At 35.4% G+C, this 21545-nt stretch overlaps 1 protein-coding gene across 2 annotated transcripts in view; it reads left to right on the top strand.

The window, feature by feature from the left end:
• VPS4B (vacuolar protein sorting 4 homolog B) overlaps window positions 1-21030 on the top strand; it is a 31196-nt gene extending 10166 nt beyond the window's left edge. Inside the window, exons 3-11 of one of the 2 annotated variants that reach the window (XM_073213187.1) lie at window positions 2661-2817; window positions 5518-5585; window positions 8831-8950; window positions 12264-12420; window positions 12762-12910; window positions 13413-13494; window positions 14865-15084; window positions 17421-17561; window positions 18971-21030. In XM_073213187.1, coding sequence (XP_073069288.1) covers window positions 2661-2817; window positions 5518-5585; window positions 8831-8950; window positions 12264-12420; window positions 12762-12910; window positions 13413-13494; window positions 14865-15084; window positions 17421-17561; window positions 18971-19072 — 1196 coding nt within the window. In that variant the 3' untranslated portion in view covers window positions 19073-21030. The remainder of the gene's footprint in view (window positions 1-2660; window positions 2818-5517; window positions 5586-8830; window positions 8951-12263; window positions 12421-12761; window positions 12911-13412; window positions 13495-14864; window positions 15085-17420; window positions 17562-18970) is intronic. The other variant, XM_037015555.2, reaches the window with a different exon arrangement.
• Window positions 21031-21545: the final 515 nt, after the last annotated feature.

The raw sequence follows: 21545 nt of genomic DNA, 5'->3' as shown, positions 1-21545 counted from the left end.
ACTTTTTATACTCTGAGATAAAACTATGTAGATGTTAATGGAAATGTTCAGTATTGCTTTACTTAGGTTTGTCTTGTAATTGGTTTTGAATGAGACAAGCAATTTTCAGCTATCTGCACAAAGTAAAAGGGAGAGTATGAAATGCACAGAATATTAAATAATGGTTTCTTTTACTTAACATGAATTTAAAATATCTGGTGTCTTTGCTCAGATCTCTTTCTGACTGAAACCCACTGTTGGCCTCCAACTCTACTGGAGGAAGTAGTAGAAAAAATTAATAACCCTTGGTTATGACCTAAAAATGATCTCTCCCCCTCCCCCAAAATAAATTTTCCTCATTTAAAAAGCATATCTAGAAGCTGAAAGCTTTTCCTTTAAGATCGGGAACAAGACAAGGATGCCCACTTTCCCCACTTCTATTCAACCTAGTACTGGAGGTCCTAGCCACGGCGATCACACAACACAAAGAAATAAAAGGCATCCAGATTGGCAAGGAAGAAGTTAAACTGTCCCTGTTTGCAGATGACATGACATTGTACATAAAAAACCTAAAAGAATCCACTCCAAAACTACTAGATCTAATATCTGAATTCAGCAAAGTTGCAGAATACAAAACTAATACACAGAAATCTGTGGCATTCCTATACACTAACAAGAACTAGCAGAGGGAGAAATCAGGAAAACAATTCCAGTCACAGTTGCATTAAAAAGAATAAAATACCTAGGAATAAACCTAACCAAGGAAGTGAAAGAGCTATACCCTGAAAACTACAAGACTGAGAGAAATTAAAGAAGATACCAATAAATGGAAGCACATCCCGTGCTCATGGATAGGAAGAATTAATATTGTCCAAATGGTCATCCTGCCCAAAGCAATCTATAGATTCTATGCAATTCCTATCAAAATACCAACAGCATTCTTCAACGAACTAGAGAAAATTGTTCTAAAATTCATATGGAACCACAAAGACCTCAAATAGACAAAGCAATTCTCAGAAGGAAGAATAAAGCTGGGGGCATTTTGCTTCCCAACTTCAAGCTCTACTACAAAGCCGCAGTAATCAAGACAATTTGGTACTGGTACAAGAACAGACCCATCGACCAATGAAACAGACTCGAGAGCCCTGATATAAACCCAACCATATATGGTCAATTAATATACAATAAAGGAGCCATGAATATACAATGGGGAAATGACAGCCTCTTCCACAGCTGGTATTGGCAAAACTGGACAGCTACATGCAAGAGAATGAAACTGGATCATTGTTTAACCCCATACATAAAAGTAAACTAAAAATGGATTAAAGACTTGAATGTAAGTCATGAAACCATAAAACTCTTAGAAGACAACATAGGCAAACATCTCCTGAATATAAGCGTGAGCAGCTTCTTCCTGAACGCATCTCCTTGAGCAAGGGAAACAAAAGCAAAAATGAATTCGTGGGACCACATCAAACTAAGAAGTTTCTGTATGACAAAGGACACCATCAACAGAACAAAAAGGCATCCTACAGTATGGGAGAATATATTTGTAAATGACATATCCAACAAGGGGTTAACATCCAAAATATATAAAGAACTTACATGCCTCAACACCCAAAAAGCAAATAACCCGATTAACAGATGGGCAGAGGATATGAAGAGACAGTTCTCCAAAGAAGAAATTCAGATGGCCAACAGACACATGAAAAAGTTGCTCCACATCACTAATCATTAGGGAAATGCAAATTAAAACCACAATGAGATATCACCTCGTACCAGTAAGGATGGCCAGCATCAAAAAGACAAAGAACAACAAATGCTGGCAAGGATGCGGAGAAAGGGGAACCCTCCTACACTGCTGGTGGGAATGTAAGCTAGTTCAACCATTGTGGAAGGCAGTATGGAGGTTCCTTAAAAAACTAAAAATAGAAGTACCATTTGACCCGGGAATCCCACTCCTTGAAATTTACCCAAAGAGTACAGCTTCTCAGATTCAAAAAGACATACGCACCCCTATGTTTATTGCAGCACTATTTACAATAGCCAAGATATGGAAGCAACCTAAGTGTCCATCAGTAGATGAATGGATAAAGAAGATATGGCACATATACACAATGGAATACTATTCAGCCATAAGAAAGAAACAAATCTACCGTTTGCAACAACATGGATGGAGCTGGAGGACATTATGCTCAGTGAAATAAGCCAGGCGGAGAAAGACAAATGACAAATGATTTTCCTCATTTGTGGAGTATAACAATGAAGCAAAACTGAAGGAACAAAATAGCAGCAGACTCAGAGACTCTAAGAATGAACTAGTGGTTACCAAAGGGGAGGGGTATGGGAGGTCGGGTGGGGAGGGAAGGAGAAGGGGACTGAGGGGTATTATGTTCAGTACACATGGTGTGGGGGATCACGGGGGGAACAGTGTAGCACAGAGAAGGCACATAGTGGATCTGTGGCATCTTGCTGCACTGATGAACAGTGACTGCATTGGGGTGTGGGTGGGGACTTGATAATTTGGGTAAATGTAGTAACCACATTGTTTTTTCATGTGAAACCTTCATAAGAGTGTATATCGATCATGCCTTAATAAAAAATGTTTTAAAAAAGCGTATCCAAGTTTAAACCTGCCTATATAGAATACTTACAGAAAATCTCTTATTTCCCTTCAATAGATGAAACACAGGTTGATAAAGCCAAGCAGAGTATCAGAGCAAAGTGTACAGAGTATCTTGATAGAGCAGAAAAACTAAAGGAATATCTGAAAAAGAAAGAGAAAACACCACAGAAGCCAGTGAAAGAAGGACAGCCGAGTCCAGCTGATGAGAAGGGGTATGTATTTTAGAGTGGTAGATTTTACTGTTACCTAATTAAAAGATAAAATTGAATTTAATATGTGAAGTAAATTTCTTTTGTTCAAACTAGGTGTTGGCAAGCCAAAGTCATAGGCCAAATCTGTTCTGCTGCCTGTCTTAAAGTTTTATTGGAACATAGTCTCATGCACTTACCTACTGTCTGGGCTGCTTTTGTTCTATACCAACAAAGTGAAGCAGTTTTGACACAGACTGTGACTCACAAAACCTAAAATGTTCACTGTCTGGTCCTTCACAGAGAAGGTTTGCTGACCTCTAGTTTACCAAGCTTGGATGATGCCTTATACAACCCTTTCTGACCTCTTGGTAGTAGTAGGAAAAAGCATTTGTAGTAGAGGCACTTGGTTCTTTACCCTGGCCATTATGTAGTATTGAAGTTTAAAATTATAGGTGTGATCTGTGAATTAAATCTTTGACTAGCAGTATTGACTCTTGGTACTAATAAGCACATGGACAAAATGAAAAATAACTCCAGTAATGTAAATACATTTTAGGATATCTCCTGTGAAGTTTTTGGATGTGGGTTTCCATTGCATTTGCTTTTATTTTGCCATTCTAAAGAAAGCAGTGCAGCATAATTTGTAAACATTAAAACCCAATTTTGAAATACCTTCCTAGATGGGGGATACATCACTTACAGATGCAGAATTTACTTATTCATCACCTAATATGTGTGTCTCAGACTCTCTGTTAAGCAGTGGGACATACTCTACTCAGAGCCTCTGACCATTCCGGGTGATAATATACTCTTACAGAAATGAGACTGTGGGATGGGGTTTTCTTGTTGGATCTGAAAGGCAAGCAGTTCTGGTTGGCTTTACAGAATGCGATACTCACATCGTGGAACTCAGTTACTTGGGTAAATCCTCTGTGGCCCCTGTGAGTGGGGTGCCCTGAAGGCAGTGCTTCGGGGGCTCTGTGGCCACCACCCAGGCCATTTTGAAGGACATGAGTAATACAAGAAGTAGAGCTGACTGCCTCTACATGGGAGATTGTGAAGAAAGTGATACGCTCAAGGTTTTATATTCTCTGTTGAAGACATGGTCCAGGAACAGGAAGTTCCTGTGACACTGAAGAATATTTTATCTTCTGCAGCTACAGGATTGACATAACAAATTCGTACCAGATTCAACCTCATCAGGTTTCTTCTATGAAAGTTGGGGCATTTCTTGGAAGACAGGGACTCCAAAGTTGAAATGCAACTACTGGGAGGAATTCAGATGACTTATAGTGCTCAGACCCCCCACTCTCCCTGAGACTCCCCTGCCTACAGAAATGTTTGCTTCCTCCCTGTGAGTTGAGGCTCTCCTGGTCTTGCTTGAAGACACTGAAGTCGCCTTTCCTGAGATGGTTGCCTACAGGCTGATGCCAGTTCTTCTATCTTGAACAGCATGACCCAATTTGGGTAATTTAAGCAAAAAGGGACTTATTACAGGGTATTACCTTACATACGGATTTGAGGGGCTGGGGAATCCAACTTGAATGCAGTTTCTCCACTGGGGTTGTTCTGATAGGGATCCCATTTCCACCAGCTACCCTGCCAAGCCCTTGCAAACCCAGGGAGTGGGCAGTAGGACCTCTGCCACAGCCCCCTCAGCAAAGCCAGTGCTTGTGCCGGCAGCCTGATCTTGCGTGCAGCCCCCACCTCGCTTGCGTCTGCCTCCTGGAAGAACTTGATGTCTTGTGAGCCCTAGCTGCAAGGGAGCCCCGGGAGGCTCCATATTTTTTTTTTAAATAGAGTCTTTACTGGACAAGAAGTCAGGGTAGGAGGTTGGAGTGGCGTCAGGGGAGTCAGGGTGCAGTCTCTGCCTCACCCGTACCTGCCATCCTGTGATAACCAAAGCACCTTTGTTTGGGGATAAAACCTGTCAAGCTTTTTTATCCCCCTTTATATCCTACATGGAAAAAATGTTGTGAAGCTGCATTTTTTTGCCTTTTCACTCAACATTGTATTATAAACATCTTCCCAATAAACTTTCTGTAACATCATTTTTAAAGATTGTAGTGTATTCTATCAGATGCTAATCCCTATAATTGGGCAAACATACTTGGGAACAATGTGGGCATGATTATCCTTATGGCCAGATTCTTGAACTTACTTTAAATTACTTCCTCCAAATAAATTGCTGAGTGTGAAATGTCTGAGCTGATCTCCTTCCTTGTTCTTTGGATTCAGTTCGTTTTCATCAGAAACTTCATTCTTCCTTCGGAATCCCCAGACCAAGGGTTATCAATCTTTGTACCTGATGTAATATTCTGGGGTTTTTCCTCCTAGTTACGGCCTGTTCTAATGTAGTTTGCCTGTTCCCGTTGTTTTTATTGTTATTTACAGCTCTCCTGTAATGCGTCTTAAATCTTCTGTGGAGTGGATGTGGAGCGTGCATTTATCAGTTTATATATACCGAGGTGTCATGGGAATTGAGAACTAAGTCCTGACTTCATTCTGGTCTTTTGCCCCTTTCTTGTTGTGATTCCATGCAGATGGATAATATGTCTGCTTACTACTTCATTTAATAATTTATTAAAAGTAAAAAGCATAATTTTAATACAAACATCTTATTTTGCCACTTAAAAATATTTCAGGTTAATCTTTTTTTCATTTTTGCCTTATTTAATAGCAATGAATGATCACTTGAATATATTAAATTCTTTTTATTAGGAATGACAGTGATGGGGAAGGAGAATCTGATGATCCTGAGAAAAAGAAACTACAGAATCAACTTCAAGGTTGCTTTAGATTTCATTTTTAAATTTACTGTCTTACTTTTTTTTTAATCGTAGTGAATTGTTGGTTTCTTTTCCCTGTGTTTAAATGAGGTTCACAAGCTGTCTTTGGTTCCCAGTGGTCACATACTGGCTTTGTTTAGACATATTTTCACAGGATTTGTTGTACAGGATTTCTAATAGGTTGGGGTTTTTTTCTTGCAGTATAAATATTATTGGTTTTATATCTGCCTTTAGAAACTTGTCAGTCTTTTTCCTTTTTGTCTTACGTGCCCCCTTTTGGAGAATGTAGCATTTATACTATTAGCACGCTACGAAGCGTGGTGGTGCTAAATTCCTGAACTGTCAGAGGAATAGAGTGAATTAGGACTCACACTTGGCTTTTATTGCTGTAGCTTATTCACTGATGGTTTACTTTGTGTTTCCTGTTCCTCCTTATCTTTTTATCCTGTCTCAGTGTTGCCATTTACCTATCTCTTCCAGCTTTCTCTCTTTACTTTCCATACCTGTGGAAGCCATTGATTTCTCCTCCCCGAGTACAGTGGCATCATGGAGAGAGCATTGATTTTGGTTCCATTCAGGTCTGGATTCCACTCCACTACTTAAAAGCTGCCTAATTTTGGTCAAGTTCCCCAACTTCTCCAAGACTCCAGCTCTAAAATGGAAATTAATAATACCTTCCTCCCAGGGCCATAAATGATGAATGGCAAAGTAAAAACTGCCTAATTATTATATCTGACAAATTTTAGGGACTCAATAAATGGCAGCTCTGTGTATCCAAAAATGCTGGCATCTTTAGTCACTGAGACTTGATTGTTCTTTGATATGTTAGCTCATCATTTTTCAAGGTGAATTTTGTGTATTGTGCTACTTTGAATATTGCTGAATAGAATGCATTATTAGGGGAGGATTTCCATTATGTCAGGGCAGCCTTGATTAGTGAATGATGAATATACCCAGCTTCGCCAGACCTTTAACCTTGTTGTTCTAGTGTCTTCATTTTGGTAATATTACCAAGTGGTACATTTACAACCTCACTGGAATGTAAAGGAGAATACTATAAGGATATTATCTTGAAAACACTACAGTTATTGAGGATATTTTTATAGGCCAAGGACTTCAATTGTGTATATAGTTCCAAGTCAGAAACTGAATTTCCACTACCACACCATCATTGCCTCCCCGGAGCAGTGTGGGCGCACACTTGGAGCTCAGTAAGGTTTTGTTGGGCAACCCCAGTGATAGTACCAAGGGCCTTAATTTCAGTTGCAAGGCAAAAAGCTCTTTTCTGTTTGTTCTTTTGATTTTCTTCACCCTCTCTGCACTTCCCCAAAGTAAAAATTGGATTATATCTTTGATTTTGAAAAATATACAGCCCAATTTTTAATATAGAATTTTTCTTTGAAAATCAGTAATGATAAGGACCAAAGATATATAAAAAAATAAATGCTTTTAATATTTAATGAGGGAATTTATTTGGGATTTCAGAATGACGTAGAATATGAAAAGCCTTTTATATCTGAATCCTTTTTTCCATTTATTAATTGAAGAGTTTGCTGATGGATTTCATTGTATAATATCCTTTTTTGAATCTTCATTTTCCTGAAACAGTATTTTAACTTTTATTTCTCTAAGGGTCATGACATTAGGAGTAATATTTGGTTATTCAAGTTAGAGTTTATGATTTGAATTTTCTGTTAAGTAATTTTGGTATTCAGTGGCTATCTAAGGCTAAATAACATATAAGTATAATAAATAGCATAATCAAAGACTGGATGAGTTTATGTAATTGGAAGTAATCAAATTATTTGGTGTTTATTTTCTGATAATACCTCTTCTCTATTTTAAGTTTACAAACGATTTACTGATGTCTAGTAATTAGTGTTATTATCTAAGTAATCTTTTATCACTAAACATTCCAAAGTCATCTTTAAACTTTAAAAAGTATTAGCTAAATGCGAAGATAAATTATGGCATATTTAGAAGATTCATTGCAAAAACCTGTAGTTAACCAGATAATGCTTATATATAAAGTAAATTTTCTTTCATCTAACCAACACAAAATCCTATCAAATGATGTAAATGTATTCTCATGAAGGGTTACTAATCTGAATGGAACATAGAAAAGAAAGACTGAATTGGCTTTTTTTCTAAATTATACTTAGTCTGAACCATAAGAATGTAAAGTGTTTATGATTTCATTTAATTTTAATCTGTAGCTAGAGATTTTCATAATTAAGGGAAGTAAGTTGCAGGGTATATAACTACTCTTAAAATAATACATGATCTTTCCTAGCAAGAAATACCCATAAAATTAATTTTAAAGATAATCAGTAGATTGTGTAAGTAGCAATGTTTTGTTATACTTAAAACAATTTCACATCACCTTAGAACAGACTACTTTGTAGTTTGTAGTTTAGCAGTTCTGTGTACTAGAAAACTGGAAAGGCTTTTGATAAAAGAGAACTAGAAAGTTTTGCCAGTAAGCTATATTAAAATAAATTTTTTGCACTCTTGCTGCAACTGTTATGACGGCTTTTGAATATGCAATTCAAAAACTAAATCATATAAAAAACTTTGTTAATGCGCAGAAATTGTAAATAGATCTATTTAGAAGCCAAATAGAAAATTTGGCAAGTCTCAGGAAAGCACTGCAGTTCTACAAGAGTACATTTTCTTTCTGTTCTCCGTCATCCCCTTCCCTTCTCCCTTCTGTCTTTTTATCCATCCGTCTGTGTCCAGTTAAAGTTGTTAATGATATTTTCTTTCTGTGGTGAAGGAGAGCATTAGATCACCATTTCTCTGGTTAAAAGGAGATAATAGTAGATCATTCCCATTGAAAAAATACTTTTGATACTCCAGAGCCAGTGTATTCAAACATTATAACCACATAATGTAATGTTTGGCGCTTTTCCTAGCACTCTGATATTCATTATACCATTTGATCCTTATACTAGCCTGTCTCAAGTAGTTTGGGCAGATGGTATTATTTTCATTTCACAAAAAGGAAGCGGAAATAGAAGAGTTAGGTGACTTACCTAGGTTATCTAGCCACCTGCCCCAGTTTCCTGACACCTACTGGCTTCTCTCTGACAGCTGCTTACGCATCACACAATTTTAAAAAGGCTTTTTAGATGATAAACATTCCCAGACAATTTTACAGTGTCTTTAGCATCAGTATTTCATGTTGTCTTCTAAATTTAATAGAATACTCTTTCTTAATTTAAAGGTGACATAATTTTTTGTAGGTGCTATTGTTATAGAACGACCAAATGTGAAATGGAGCGATGTTGCTGGTCTTGAAGGAGCCAAAGAAGCACTTAAAGAAGCTGTGATATTACCTATTAAATTCCCTCATCTTTTTACAGGTGAGATGACTTAAATAATTTTTTGATGATACTAAAAAAATGCAGATGATTGAGGTAAATATGAATTCTTGCTACTGTATTATAATAATCTTAAATAAATTCTGCTATAGGAGTTATAACCTTAAATTCTGTTTTAAGTGTTACAGAAGTGAAACACCTTTACACAGAGATATTTATTTCGTATCTACATAATATATGTAGTGTACTATGATTCCAATTCATACGATGCCAAATGCTGTAGTGTATTTTTTTCTCTACATTTATGTATAACAGTAACAATATTATACACAGCAGTAATAGTAGTATAACTCCACTTGGGTTCCCAGATCCAATTCCAACGTGTGTAAGTATGTGGGAGGGGGTCTTCCCACACATGCTTAACACCAAGCAATTCTCAAACACCAGCAAGATGTTAGAGAACTCAGCTCAATTTTGACGTTACCTACTCAGAGACAGCGCCAGATTCCCCAAGCTAAGGGCTTCGTCCTCCAAGACTGCCCTCCACCCCCACTCCGCACTGGTTACAAGCCCCAGGCAGTTCCCGTGCTTCTGACCTACTGACTTCAGATTGGAGGTTTCCACACACTCCGCTTTAGGTTTGATTAATCTGCTGGAGCTGCTCACAGGACTCAGGAAAACACTTAGGTTTACCAGTTTTCAAAGGGTACAAGTTAACAGCCAGCCAAAGAGAGACATAGGACAAGGTCCCAAATAAAGAGGCTTCTATCCTGATGGAGCTTGGGGCCTGGCTCGGTGGCACGTAGAGGTGTTCTGGTTCCTCCAGCAGGGAAACTCTCAGACTGAGAAGCAGGGTCGGGCCAGGCAGAGCAGAGCGGAGAGAGGCTAAAGCTCTGCTGGGGGGTTTGGTGAGGGCTTCATTGCCTAGTGATGATTGACTAAGTTATTGACCATTGGCTAATTCAGCCTTGAGCCCCTGCCGTTGGGTGGGGGTCCAGAAGTCTCTCTAACTTGAAAAAATACCTCTTTCACCTTTAAGACTCTTCAGTGTTTTCAGGAACTATGGATGAAGACCAAATATACACAGGAAATACGTATTTGGTCATAAAAATGACCAAATAATGTATTTCTTATTACTCATTATATCACATTTATGTACGGCAAAACAACCTAAATGTCAACTAGTAAGCCGTAGGGTAAATCACTGACATGCAGTGGAATACTGTGTGCTCATTAAAATATAGTGTGTAAAGTCTGGATCTACTTTATAATTGACATGGAAGAATGTGCACATACATTGTAAAGATCAAAAAGGAAGTTATAGAATATGTATAATCTGAACTTCCATTTGTTAAATAAATGGGTGTGCTGAGAAATATAGAAGGATTGACATACAAATGTTAATATATGCCTAGGAGATGACACTGTGGGTGATTGTTACTTTTTCTTTGAACTTTCATCTGAAGTTTTTGCAATGGCCATATGAGAGTTATTTCCACTTCTTAAAAAGAGGAGTAAGAATGCAGATGAAGTACCTACCCTCTAGTAGCAGAGAGACAGCTCCTTCTCAGTGTGAGGGCAATATTACTAACCCCCCATCTGGATATGGTTGTAATTATAGCTCCATCAGGAGGTCGTTTGTGCCAAACATTCTTTTCACATTGTCCTTTTTGTCACTGATAGCCTGTTGTTTGTGGTTTCCCTGTACCCACAGTCTGTGGAGCAGAGGTTTTTCCTTTTAAAAACAAGCTGGTTTATCTAGAGAAGAAACTTGTGATGGCCTTGTCAAACTGAATAGGTCTAGACAGTGATGTCATGTAGAACAGTGATGAAGAGCCGAAGAAACCGCGGCCACCTGATGTCCATCTCACTTTGAGATATGACTTACAACCTACCTTCAGGAATATTAAGCAGTATAAAGGTTGACATCATAAGCCTATACGTACAAAAATATGGTTGAATTCATTTTTATGTTGTATTACTTATACCAGTGTTTCCCAAACATGATCTCTTAACGCATCATCTTCATGAATTTTTCTATGTATGTGTATCATTTATTTTAAAAATATTATTCTTTAAATCACTCACTTTCATATCAAACTTTTTATTAAAGTATGTGCAAGATCTCGTAACTGTTCAGCTTCCTAAATTATACAGAGCAAATGTGCCTCTGTAATCATCACCCAAATCAAGAAGTCTTACCAGCAATCCAGAAGTCCCTTTCCTCCCCAAAGGCAGTCATTCTCTTGATGCCTAACACCATAGGTGGTTTTGCCCGTATTTGAATTTTCAAGTCATCATATTTATTTTTATGTAATAATTTTATTGTAAAAGATTGCTTTGTATCTACAGTAAATGGAAAGCTAGTGCCTTTCTAATAACATTTTAAAAATATTTAAATGAAAAGCATTTGTATACCACCTAATAACACTTCATATGCCACCAATGGTATGTACCACACATAAGGGAGCAGCAGTGACTTACAATTGCAGACATTTAAAATAACAAACAGAAATCAAGTTAAAGTTGAGGCTTTCGTAACAATACTTAGTTTCCCCATTAGTCATCTGCATATCATTCTTACGCAAATACCATATACCCAGCCTCAGTTTGCACTTAGCAGTTTTTTAAATATATATTTGATATTTCATTAATAGGTGTAACCAAGTCTGGTTTATTTTGGGCAGCATTATAATTTCTCATTAAGAAAACAGAGCTACGAAGAGTTGATATGTTTATTTGTTGTATTTTGGCAAAACTCAGATTTAGGGCAGAGCCCCCTAACCATGACCCAACCATTTGAGTGACAATATGCTGCATGTAACAATAAACTGCATGCTTCCTTGTGGAATTAAGAATTGAATAGAACTTTGCAAAGGGTCAACTACTGTTAGTTTCACTCCTTCAAAAGTCATAAATATGTAAAAGAAAATATTTCCAGCTGCCCTTCTATGGAAGTAATTTCTCCTAATAAGCGTTATGTGTACTCGATGATAAGGTAGTGCCTTGTAACAGTTCTTTTTCCCCCACTAGACTGTATGCCCGTGGAGGGCAGAGATCCTTTTGTATACATGGTTCTCTTGTCTGCATATTGTGGTTTCAATACATAGTGGTTAAATGAATGAGGGAGCAAGCAAACGAATTTCCTGTTAAAAGGATTATATCTGTGTAAACAGTTTTTGACAAAGTAGCCTCAAGGGAAAAAAAAAACACATTTAAGATATGTTACCTTAGATTATAACTTCTTTTCAATTCTGCTAATGGCTTCACAGTATACTCCAGTGTGATGATACCTCTGGTAACTGCAGTCAACAGTTTTGAAATTCTTATGTTATTTTTCTAATGCAAATTTTAGGAAAGAGAACACCTTGGAGGGGAATCCTGCTGTTCGGACCCCCTGGGACAGGAAAGTCCTACTTGGCCAAAGCTGTAGCAACGGAAGCAAACAACTCGACATTTTTTTCGATATCTTCCTCTGACCTTGTGTCCAAGTGGCTGGGTGAAAGTGAAAAGTAAATAGTGAATTGATTTCTTTTTTTTTTTTAAATTTACTTGTATCAGTCTATCAATAGACTTCAGGGAATTAACATTTATAAGTGTTCATTTTTTGTCAAATTAGTCCCTAGTTTGGAATTTATTTTGTAGGCAAACGATAGTGTTTACATATAGTTCAATAAATCACAAAGTGAATCAGCCAAATGTGGCATTCTTATTTTCCAAATCAAAACATGATTGGACTTATTAATTTATAGAGTTCCTGCAATACTGTATATTGTTTTGTTTTAGTCTTTTCATTGTGTCATGTGTCATTTACTGTTTTCTTTGGAAACTGAAAGCTTTTATTTATTTTTAGGCTAGTTAAGAACTTATTCCAACTTGCCAGAGAGAATAAACCTTCCATTATCTTCATTGATGAAATTGATTCTTTGTGTGGTTCAAGAAGTGACAATGAAAGTGAAGCTGCACGTAGAATTAAGACAGAGTTCCTAGTTCAAATGCAAGGTAGTGTTAAAGATTTTTAAAACAATTTCTATTTATTGTAGAACTATTGTTATAACAATAATGCAAAAAAAATTCAAGCAAGATTTCTTATTCTAATAGATAAAGGGTTTATGCTGTATTTCATTCTTGATTATCTTCTATATGCATACATTATAATATGTTATATTATAGGACTTGGTATAAATAGTAAAAAGATTCATGTATTCACCTATAACATACCAGAACAATATCAATAAAAGGAACATGTAGACATCAAGTGAAATCATTCCAAGAAATATTTTGAAAAGAATATTAATAGTATTTGTCCACAATCTAGCAGATTTGATTCTTGGGAATATTTGCATCGTATTTTAATAATACATTTGATTAAGTAGTTTTTTCCATAGAGGCTCTCAAGATGAGCCAATTTAACATTAAAGCACCACATCCTTAACAACATACAGAAAAGGTTTAAAGAACACTAAAATGACAAATTATTAAAAATACTACTTACTTTCTACAGGGGTTGGTGTGGACAATGATGGAATTTTGGTTCTGGGAGCTACAAATATACCCTGGGTTCTGGATTCTGCCATTAGGAGAAGGTATGATGATACAGTAGATAATTTTATTTCCTAACTACAGATATAACAAGTGAATAAAATCCCCCCTTTTGTGTAGTGAGTAGGCATTGTGATAACTTTTCAGAATTTTTTCTTAGTGTGCCCTAATCCAGATGCACCCCCTGCCTTGGGGGAAGAGAGACAGACGTTGGTTTGCCTGCTGTATTGGAGATAGAAGATTTCTATGTACTGGAATCTTTCACGTTGGAAAATCTACTACTTAACACTTACCTTTAGTTCTGATTAAGTATAGTGGGCACTGATGCTTCAGAAATTTACAAATACAGCTTGATACTTCAATGAAAATCTTCATATAGAATTTTAGCAAAATGATATTTATACAAGTTAAAGTATGATAGCCATGATATATTTTCAGTTAAACAAGTCATGTCTATAATTTTTAAATTGAATCTGAAACTTGAGCTTTAGGGAAGGCATACAGACTCATTACTTTTCACTTCTTCATAGTTCCCTAGTCCTTTCATCCAAGTTTTCATAGAAAAAATGACTAGCGTTTTTTTGCTACTTTTATCCCATTCACTTGGTAATTTGCCAGAATACTAGATTACCTTCTAGTACCAAGTCAGGAAATGTACTAATTATTTTTGGGAAAAGTCCTAATTCTGAACCCATCTCTAGAGATAATGGAAGCTTTTAAAATTCTTCCCACTGCCAAAGAGAGTTACTTGGAGGGAAAAATGACTTCATAACCACTGTAAATTGTCTCGTTGCTTCCTTCCCCTCTCCAAATACTGGAGTTCTAAGAAGGCAAGCAGAAATACTGTTAATAAAACAGTGTTCATTTATCATATGGTAGAATTATTGTTCTGAATATACCCATTATAGTAGAGTGGGAATTTAGTATATGTTTATGCTATATAAGACTTTGGGTAACCTTACTGTTTTGAATTCAGAGGATTATTTTGTCATTTCTTATTTCATATGGCTAATCATATTTATCCCTTGATCAGGCAGGAGTTCAGAGCATAGGGTATGGGAAACTCTAATCCTATAGGGCATGCCATGTCATGAATTCTAGACATCAAACATTATGGCCAAAATAACCCAGAAGCCATCTGAAAAAGATGAACCGGTCCACACTGGTCCCCCTGGCTATTTGGGGTTTACTTTTGTTAAAGTGTTCATCATAGGGTAGAATTACTTGTTCTGGTTATTTTTCCCTTTATTTAACTTAAATGTAAACTTTAAAGTCTGACACATAGGGGCCCATTTTACTTACTCAACTTTGTATAATTGAGAATATCTAAGTATCGTGTTTCTCTTGAAAAATCCCAATTTTCTATTGAAAATATATTTAGTAATAATTTGATGTAATTTTCTTTCATTTTAAGATTTGAGAAGCGAATTTATATTCCTCTGCCTGAGGCCCATGCCCGAGCAGCAATGTTTAAGTTGCATTTAGGGACCACCCAGAACAACCTCACAGAAACAGACTTCCGAGACCTTGGGAAGAAAACTGATGGTTATTCAGGGGCAGACATAAGTGTCATTGTGCGTGATGCACTTATGCAACCTGTGAGGAAAGTACAGTCAGCTACTCATTTTAAAAAGGTAAGGAACTTTTGTATCCATCCTGCCATATATTTTAAAAATCAAGTTTCAAGACCATCATTGATTTGCCTTTCTAAGAATTTTTAAGAAGGTTTCAATTTCAAATAAGTGAATTTATAGAATAGACATATTTCCATTTCATTGCAAATAAGTTCTCCCCCAGTTTAATAATAGCTACTGTTAATCTTTAAATTTTCTATGCAATGGAAAGTACTTATTTTGAAGTATTTATTTTGATGTAAGTGTAGAAACTTAAAATATATAGTTACATCTAATGTAGTTAGAGTATCCTTGAGCAGAATCTTGTGGATTTATACCTCATTAACAAAGAAAAAATAATAATAGCTAATACTGTTTAAATATTCATATGCTTGGTGCTGTGTTCTCTCCTTTATTTTACTGGTTGATTTAGCCCTTTCAAAAACTCTGCAAGTGGTGCATATAGCCACCTATTGATCATTAATCTGAGATTTAAGTGTTAACATGATTAAATGAGGAATGCTAGCACAGTTTGCCAACATACAACTGGAGGCACAGAGGTGTCATTTTTCTCTGGGTAAGATGTATTTCAGAATCAGAAATGTCAGCTGTTTTGCTCCCCTGCCTATCCTGTGCATTGTTTTGTCTGAATGAATGAGTTGAGCTTCTATGGTTAAGTTGGAGTCTTGTAATAAAAAGACTGTGGTCTTAGGATATCCAATTTAAGTAACAATGGAGTAGATAATTTTGACCAAACCTTTTGCTGAGAGCAGCAATATCCAATATTACTCAAGAACACAGATGTTGAAAATCCTGAAAAACTATTAGCAAACTTAATACAGAAAAATATGACAAGAGTAATATATCATGACTGTGTTACATGTGTATGTCTATTATATAGCACAATAAAATATTTTAAATGCTGAGCTTGAATTAAAACCTGAACGTGAAGCCTGATTCCACAGTCTGCTTGTTATATCTCCTTGAGCAAAATTTATTTAAGGCTCATTTTTATCATCTCTGAAGTCAGGGTGAAAGCACTACTTTGAAGTGCTCTTGTGAGAATGAAATGAAGTAATAGTCATAAAACACCTATCATGGTACCTGACTGGCCTGGTAAATACTACTTATCTCCACGGCTTCAGCCACTTCATTACTGACGGAAATATAGTTACAGTAGGCTCAGGATCAAGCTATGCCACAGCCATTGTAGTTTCTTTAAATTCTCTTTGCTGGTTAGACACTGTTGGCTTTTAGGAACTCAGTCCTCTCCTACCCAGAACTTTTTGTTCATTCTCCATATCACTGCCGGAGCTGGCTCTTCTGACCCTGAAGCCAGGTGTGTGTTAGGAGGGTAAACATGAAGCTGACAAGTCAGTGTTCACATGAGACCTGTATCACCAGCTGCAGTAGCTCTCTCTATGACTCCATCCTGTACTCTTTTTTTTTAGGGCTAGTTATTCCAATTAGCAAGAAAAATTTGCTTGTTTATTTAATAGTCAAATCACTATAAAGTACTAATGCGGACCCAGAGGTAAGTCAGAAAATACAAGTCAAAAAACACAAAAATCCCTGCGGCTGAAATTCTTGTGAGAAAGGACAGACAATAAAATACATATAATAAATAAAGTGAGAATGTTTCTCTGCATCTATCCCAATCCTGACATATTTAAGATTGATCATTGTAAATAAATATTTAAACAAATAGGAAACCAGACCCCAATTTGATACAGATTTGTTTCCATCTACATATTTACATATGACTCTGTCACAAAGGTTCTTTTTCTGGTTGTTTTAAAACTTTATTTTAAATCAGTTGTGAATCATAAAATAGCACTGAAATTAGTTAGGATTTAATTTTGTACTTACATTTGATGAGTTTTTGTTGAGAGAGACAGAAAGATTTAGTAATTTCTCACTAACAAGTCTTACTAATATAGAAGTTTCTCAGCTTTGAGAAATAGAGAAACTTCAGAGAATTCTGAGTATATCTGCTTTTGGTCTCTAAGACCACTTCATAAGCATTAGAGAAAAAAGAGAGATCTTAGCCACATGTAGCTATTCTCTTTTTTTTTTTAACTCATTTTCTCCTTGTGACCATCTTAGTAATTTATTGTAGGAAATTTCAAAGTACTTTAGAAAAGCATCGAGGAGGAAAGATCAGGCAAAATCTATCCCATAACCCAGAGGTGACAACCACTTTTTGATGTATATTACTGTTTTCAGAAAGAGTAATACTTCTGAATTTTAACAAAACATAACATGGTATTACATCTTCAAATTTTCTGATAATGGCCTAAATCTTAATGTTTATTTAATTTGTTAAAATAAATATTTCAGATTACTATTTATTCCAGGTTCGTGGACCTTCACGAGCTGATCCTAACAGGATGGTAGATGATCTGCTAATGCCATGTTCTCCCGGTGACCCTAGTGCCATTGAAATGACATGGATGGATGTCCCAGGAGATAAACTTTTGGAGCCAGTTGTTTGCATGGTTTGACGTTTTGTTTGCTTTTAAGAAAGATTTTTAAACATTATACTTTGTAACAGAGAAAAAAATTTTCACTTGTATAAGATGAACTAGAAGATGTTGGTATGATCAGATATGTTTATGTAATACTAACTACTCACTTAAAAAGTTGTAAGCAATAATTGAGTTTTTTTTTTTTAATATTTGAAATATTTTCTTGGACCTTTGAGGAAAATCTAATTCCCAGTGGAAAAGCTATTTTTCAAAAAAACAGGTTTCTGACCTTTAAAGTTCTTCTATGTAAGATAATATTACCAAAATGTTCATATGTATTACATAAATTATTGTCGACTTAATTAAAAAGTAAAATTGGTGAAAATTTTTTCCCTGTATTTGAGATTTTGTAAAATGCCTGTATCTTAGTATTCATTACGGTTTTCTTTTTTACTCCTCAAGGCTTTCTAGAAGGTTTCAATAATGCAATGCTTTAAAAATAGAAGTTCTGAAACAATTTTTATTATAAAAATTATATTTCTGTAGTTTATATTGAAAGAATTAAAATTATAAAACTTACTTCATAAGGTATATTATTTTTAGGGAACTTACTGAGATTGAAAAGGTACATATATTATGTTTGCTTTCTTATTGATGAACACTCAGTTTTTAAAGTCTTATGCTTCAGTTACAGATTTTCAAAGAGCTTTATGTCACAACAGTAACTTCCAGAAGAGGAACTTCTACGTGATATGTAGACATAGATATATAGACATGTATGTACTTGTACATATAGTACAAGTGTTAGTTAACCATAAGGCTTATCTGAGAAGTTATTCAGAAATGCTTTTTTGTTTCAATCCTTGATATATGTTTAAAGGTTTGGTGCTTTTGACAATTTTCATACTATTTTACAGGAGACATAGCCCAGAAATTAATTTTTTAATGAATCACTGATATTAACATATTCTCTTACCATTTTTATCTCAATTTTAACTAATAGTTAAAAATTCTGTTCGATTTTAATTAAATGGCATTCTGTTTCACATAAGTGAATCACTATATTTTAGATTGCACTTGGTGAACTACCCTCTTGTTTAAGAAAAAATAGATAATTTCAGAAAGAGATGAAGTGCATTCTTCAGAGGGCCTTGATCCTCAGGCTAAGCGAATTATACCTCTGATAGGTAATGGGGAGCCACTGAAGGTTGTGATTAGGGCAAGGCAAGCAAGCAGTTGAAAGTTGCTGTGCAAAGGAATAACATGATGGAAGATGTCCTTTAGAAAGAACAAGAGAGTTTATTGTTGGTAGCTTATGACACATTACAAATACTCAGGTTTAACCTTAGATGAAAGTAATAATCATGATGATAATGCAGTGATTTTTTTTATTTAATTAAATGTATTACTAATACTCCCCCCTTCTTTTTCCTTGACAGTCGGATATGTTACGGTCACTGTCTAACACAAAACCCACAGTCAATGAGCACGACCTGCTGAAATTAAAGAAGTTTACAGAAGATTTTGGCCAAGAAGGCTAGACCAAAGACAGCAAGGAAGACATTACCTTTCTTTTGTAGGTATTTCTGCCTTTCTTGGATGGCGTTCAGATTATTTCCAGCAAAACTCTTAACCACAGAGAAATAATAGATCTCATCTCAGAGTACCTTTATATCTACTTTTGCTCCATTACCAATTAAATGCTCCTGTTAACAACAATTACAAGATACTGGATTATAAGGAAATGAGTGATACATGAATGGCAAAAAATAGAAATTACCCAGTAAAAAAAGGATTAAAGTTGATTAAGATACAAGCGTTTTAAATTGCATGTGAATCTTTGGTCTTTGCAAAAAGCATTCACTTTTTTTCTTTTTTTTTAACTGAAGTGAAATAGGGCATACTCATATTTTAAAATTAAGCATCAATATCATCTGTGTAAAATTTATTTACTTTATTAAAAAATTAAAAATAATAGAATCTTTACTTATTCTCAGGGATGGGCAGTAAAACAGCAAAGAGCACTGTGATTGGGCTTGACAGATTTTTAATTATTTTCTAGCCAAGGCTCTCATTGATTTTGGATAGGTTGACAATTTTCTCCATGTAGGTTTAAATAATTTCTTTAAAGACAGCAACCTTTTATATTTAACTAAATAATACCTTTCACTGTGCAATCTGAAGAGAAAGACTTTCTAAATTTAGCATTGTCTTTATCTTGGAGAAGAAAATTGTCTATTTCAGTGTCTTTTTGTAGTGAGATTGACCAAAACAGATGGTAAATAAATATGTACTTTTAAGTAACTGTCATAAAATACTGTAATGGGAACCTTTATAAAAGGAATGGCCTCGTTTTGGATTATGGAAAATTTCTTTTAGGTGTATGTGTACATACATATATATATATATATATAATTTTTTTAGTATAGGATAGCAAGGATCTTGTCTTTTTCCTTTTAAGTTCAAGGAACAGTTTGTCCTGGCCACACATATGTTTATCAGTGTAATGCTTCATGAAGCTTTAGAAATGAGCGGATGTCTCATTAATAAAATACAAACATGATATTACGTTATTTTTAATATCTTCAAATAATCTGAGGGTGTATGTTACATACTTAAGCAGCAGCACAAAGTTGTGCCTTGTGCATTTGCATTGGCTGTGTGTGCAAAGGGTTATTACTAAGTAAGCGAGAGTGAGGTAAGTGACTGAATTAGTGTACAGTTCTGCCTTGCAAATGCTGTAGAATAACTTGCATTTTAAAATACATTTGCACATTTTACATGATTGCTATGTGGTTGCCTTTGGGTTCTGGACAGATTATTTTTGTTAATAACAAATGGAAATCATAGGCCTGAAATACACTGTTCTTGTGTGAAGTAAATTGATATATAACCTACTATTGGCTATATCCTGTCTGTTCTTCTTATTTGGGGATCTTCTGTATAGAGAGAAAATACTATCTAAGTTGATGAGATACAAAGACATCGTTAAAATTATTAATTAAAATGTATACATGAAAATTCTGTTGCTCAGCTTTTATGTGGGAGTTGGAAATTAACTTGGCAGACCAACACTAATATTTTGTGGATGTCTTACAAGATAATCTGTATACTTCATCAGCTCAGAATTATACAGTATTGCTATTAATTATATAATTAGGAGAATTAACATAATTATGCTATTATAATTATATAATAGTTGAAATCCAGAATTTTTTGTAAATGTAGAATTTGTTCTGAGGAAGTGTTTTACTTAATTTAATCACATAACCCATAGTATGTAAGAATAGCGTTAAAGATAAGTGAATACTTCATCACACTTAATTCTTAATGTGCTTTGAGAACTATATCTCCATATCCATGTCATATCTAGCCTAGCTCCAATATTTATATTATATTTTCTACATTTCTAGAATCTAAAAGTATTAGATTTATTCTTGAATAGGCCATTTCCCATGTGTTTTTTTATGGACAAATAAAATACTCAGTGGAAACTGAATGTTCAGGCTCTGTTTGTCTGGACCATTATGAAATTTTGGGGAGATGTTTTCCCAGTCTACTTGAGCATCTCTATGATATCCTGGATATTTAGGAATATTTTTTGTCTCAGCTTGAAAACTCTGTAAGGACCTTCATTATAAAGTACTTTAATAGAAAATTGACTTTTGTGTTCACTGGCTTTACATGAAGAAAAAGCAGAATGCGTTTATTAATAGGAAGTACCATTTAGCTACGTGCCACCTGGGTAGTAAGAAATCGAGCATACCTCCCTGACATTGTGGCTGTAAGAGCTGTTGCTTGGCCGTGCTGCAAATGAAGCTACATGGAGAGCCCAACACGGACACTGATATCTCAACTTTGTGAGCTCTCAGCTATGCCATGTGCTTGCTTTTCTACCTTCACATGTTCATTTATGTCATTCTGTTACTATAATACACTGTCCTTTCTTCTTTTCTCTGCTAGTCAAAATCTTATTTCCATTAAGACTTAATTCATGACCCATATACTCTCTTC

The sequence above is a fragment of the Manis javanica genome, chromosome 9 (genome assembly GCF_040802235.1).
Source record: "Manis javanica isolate MJ-LG chromosome 9, MJ_LKY, whole genome shotgun sequence".
Lineage (NCBI taxonomy): Eukaryota > Metazoa > Chordata > Mammalia > Pholidota > Manidae > Manis > Manis javanica.
This window is presented reverse-complemented; position numbering and strand designations above follow the sequence as displayed.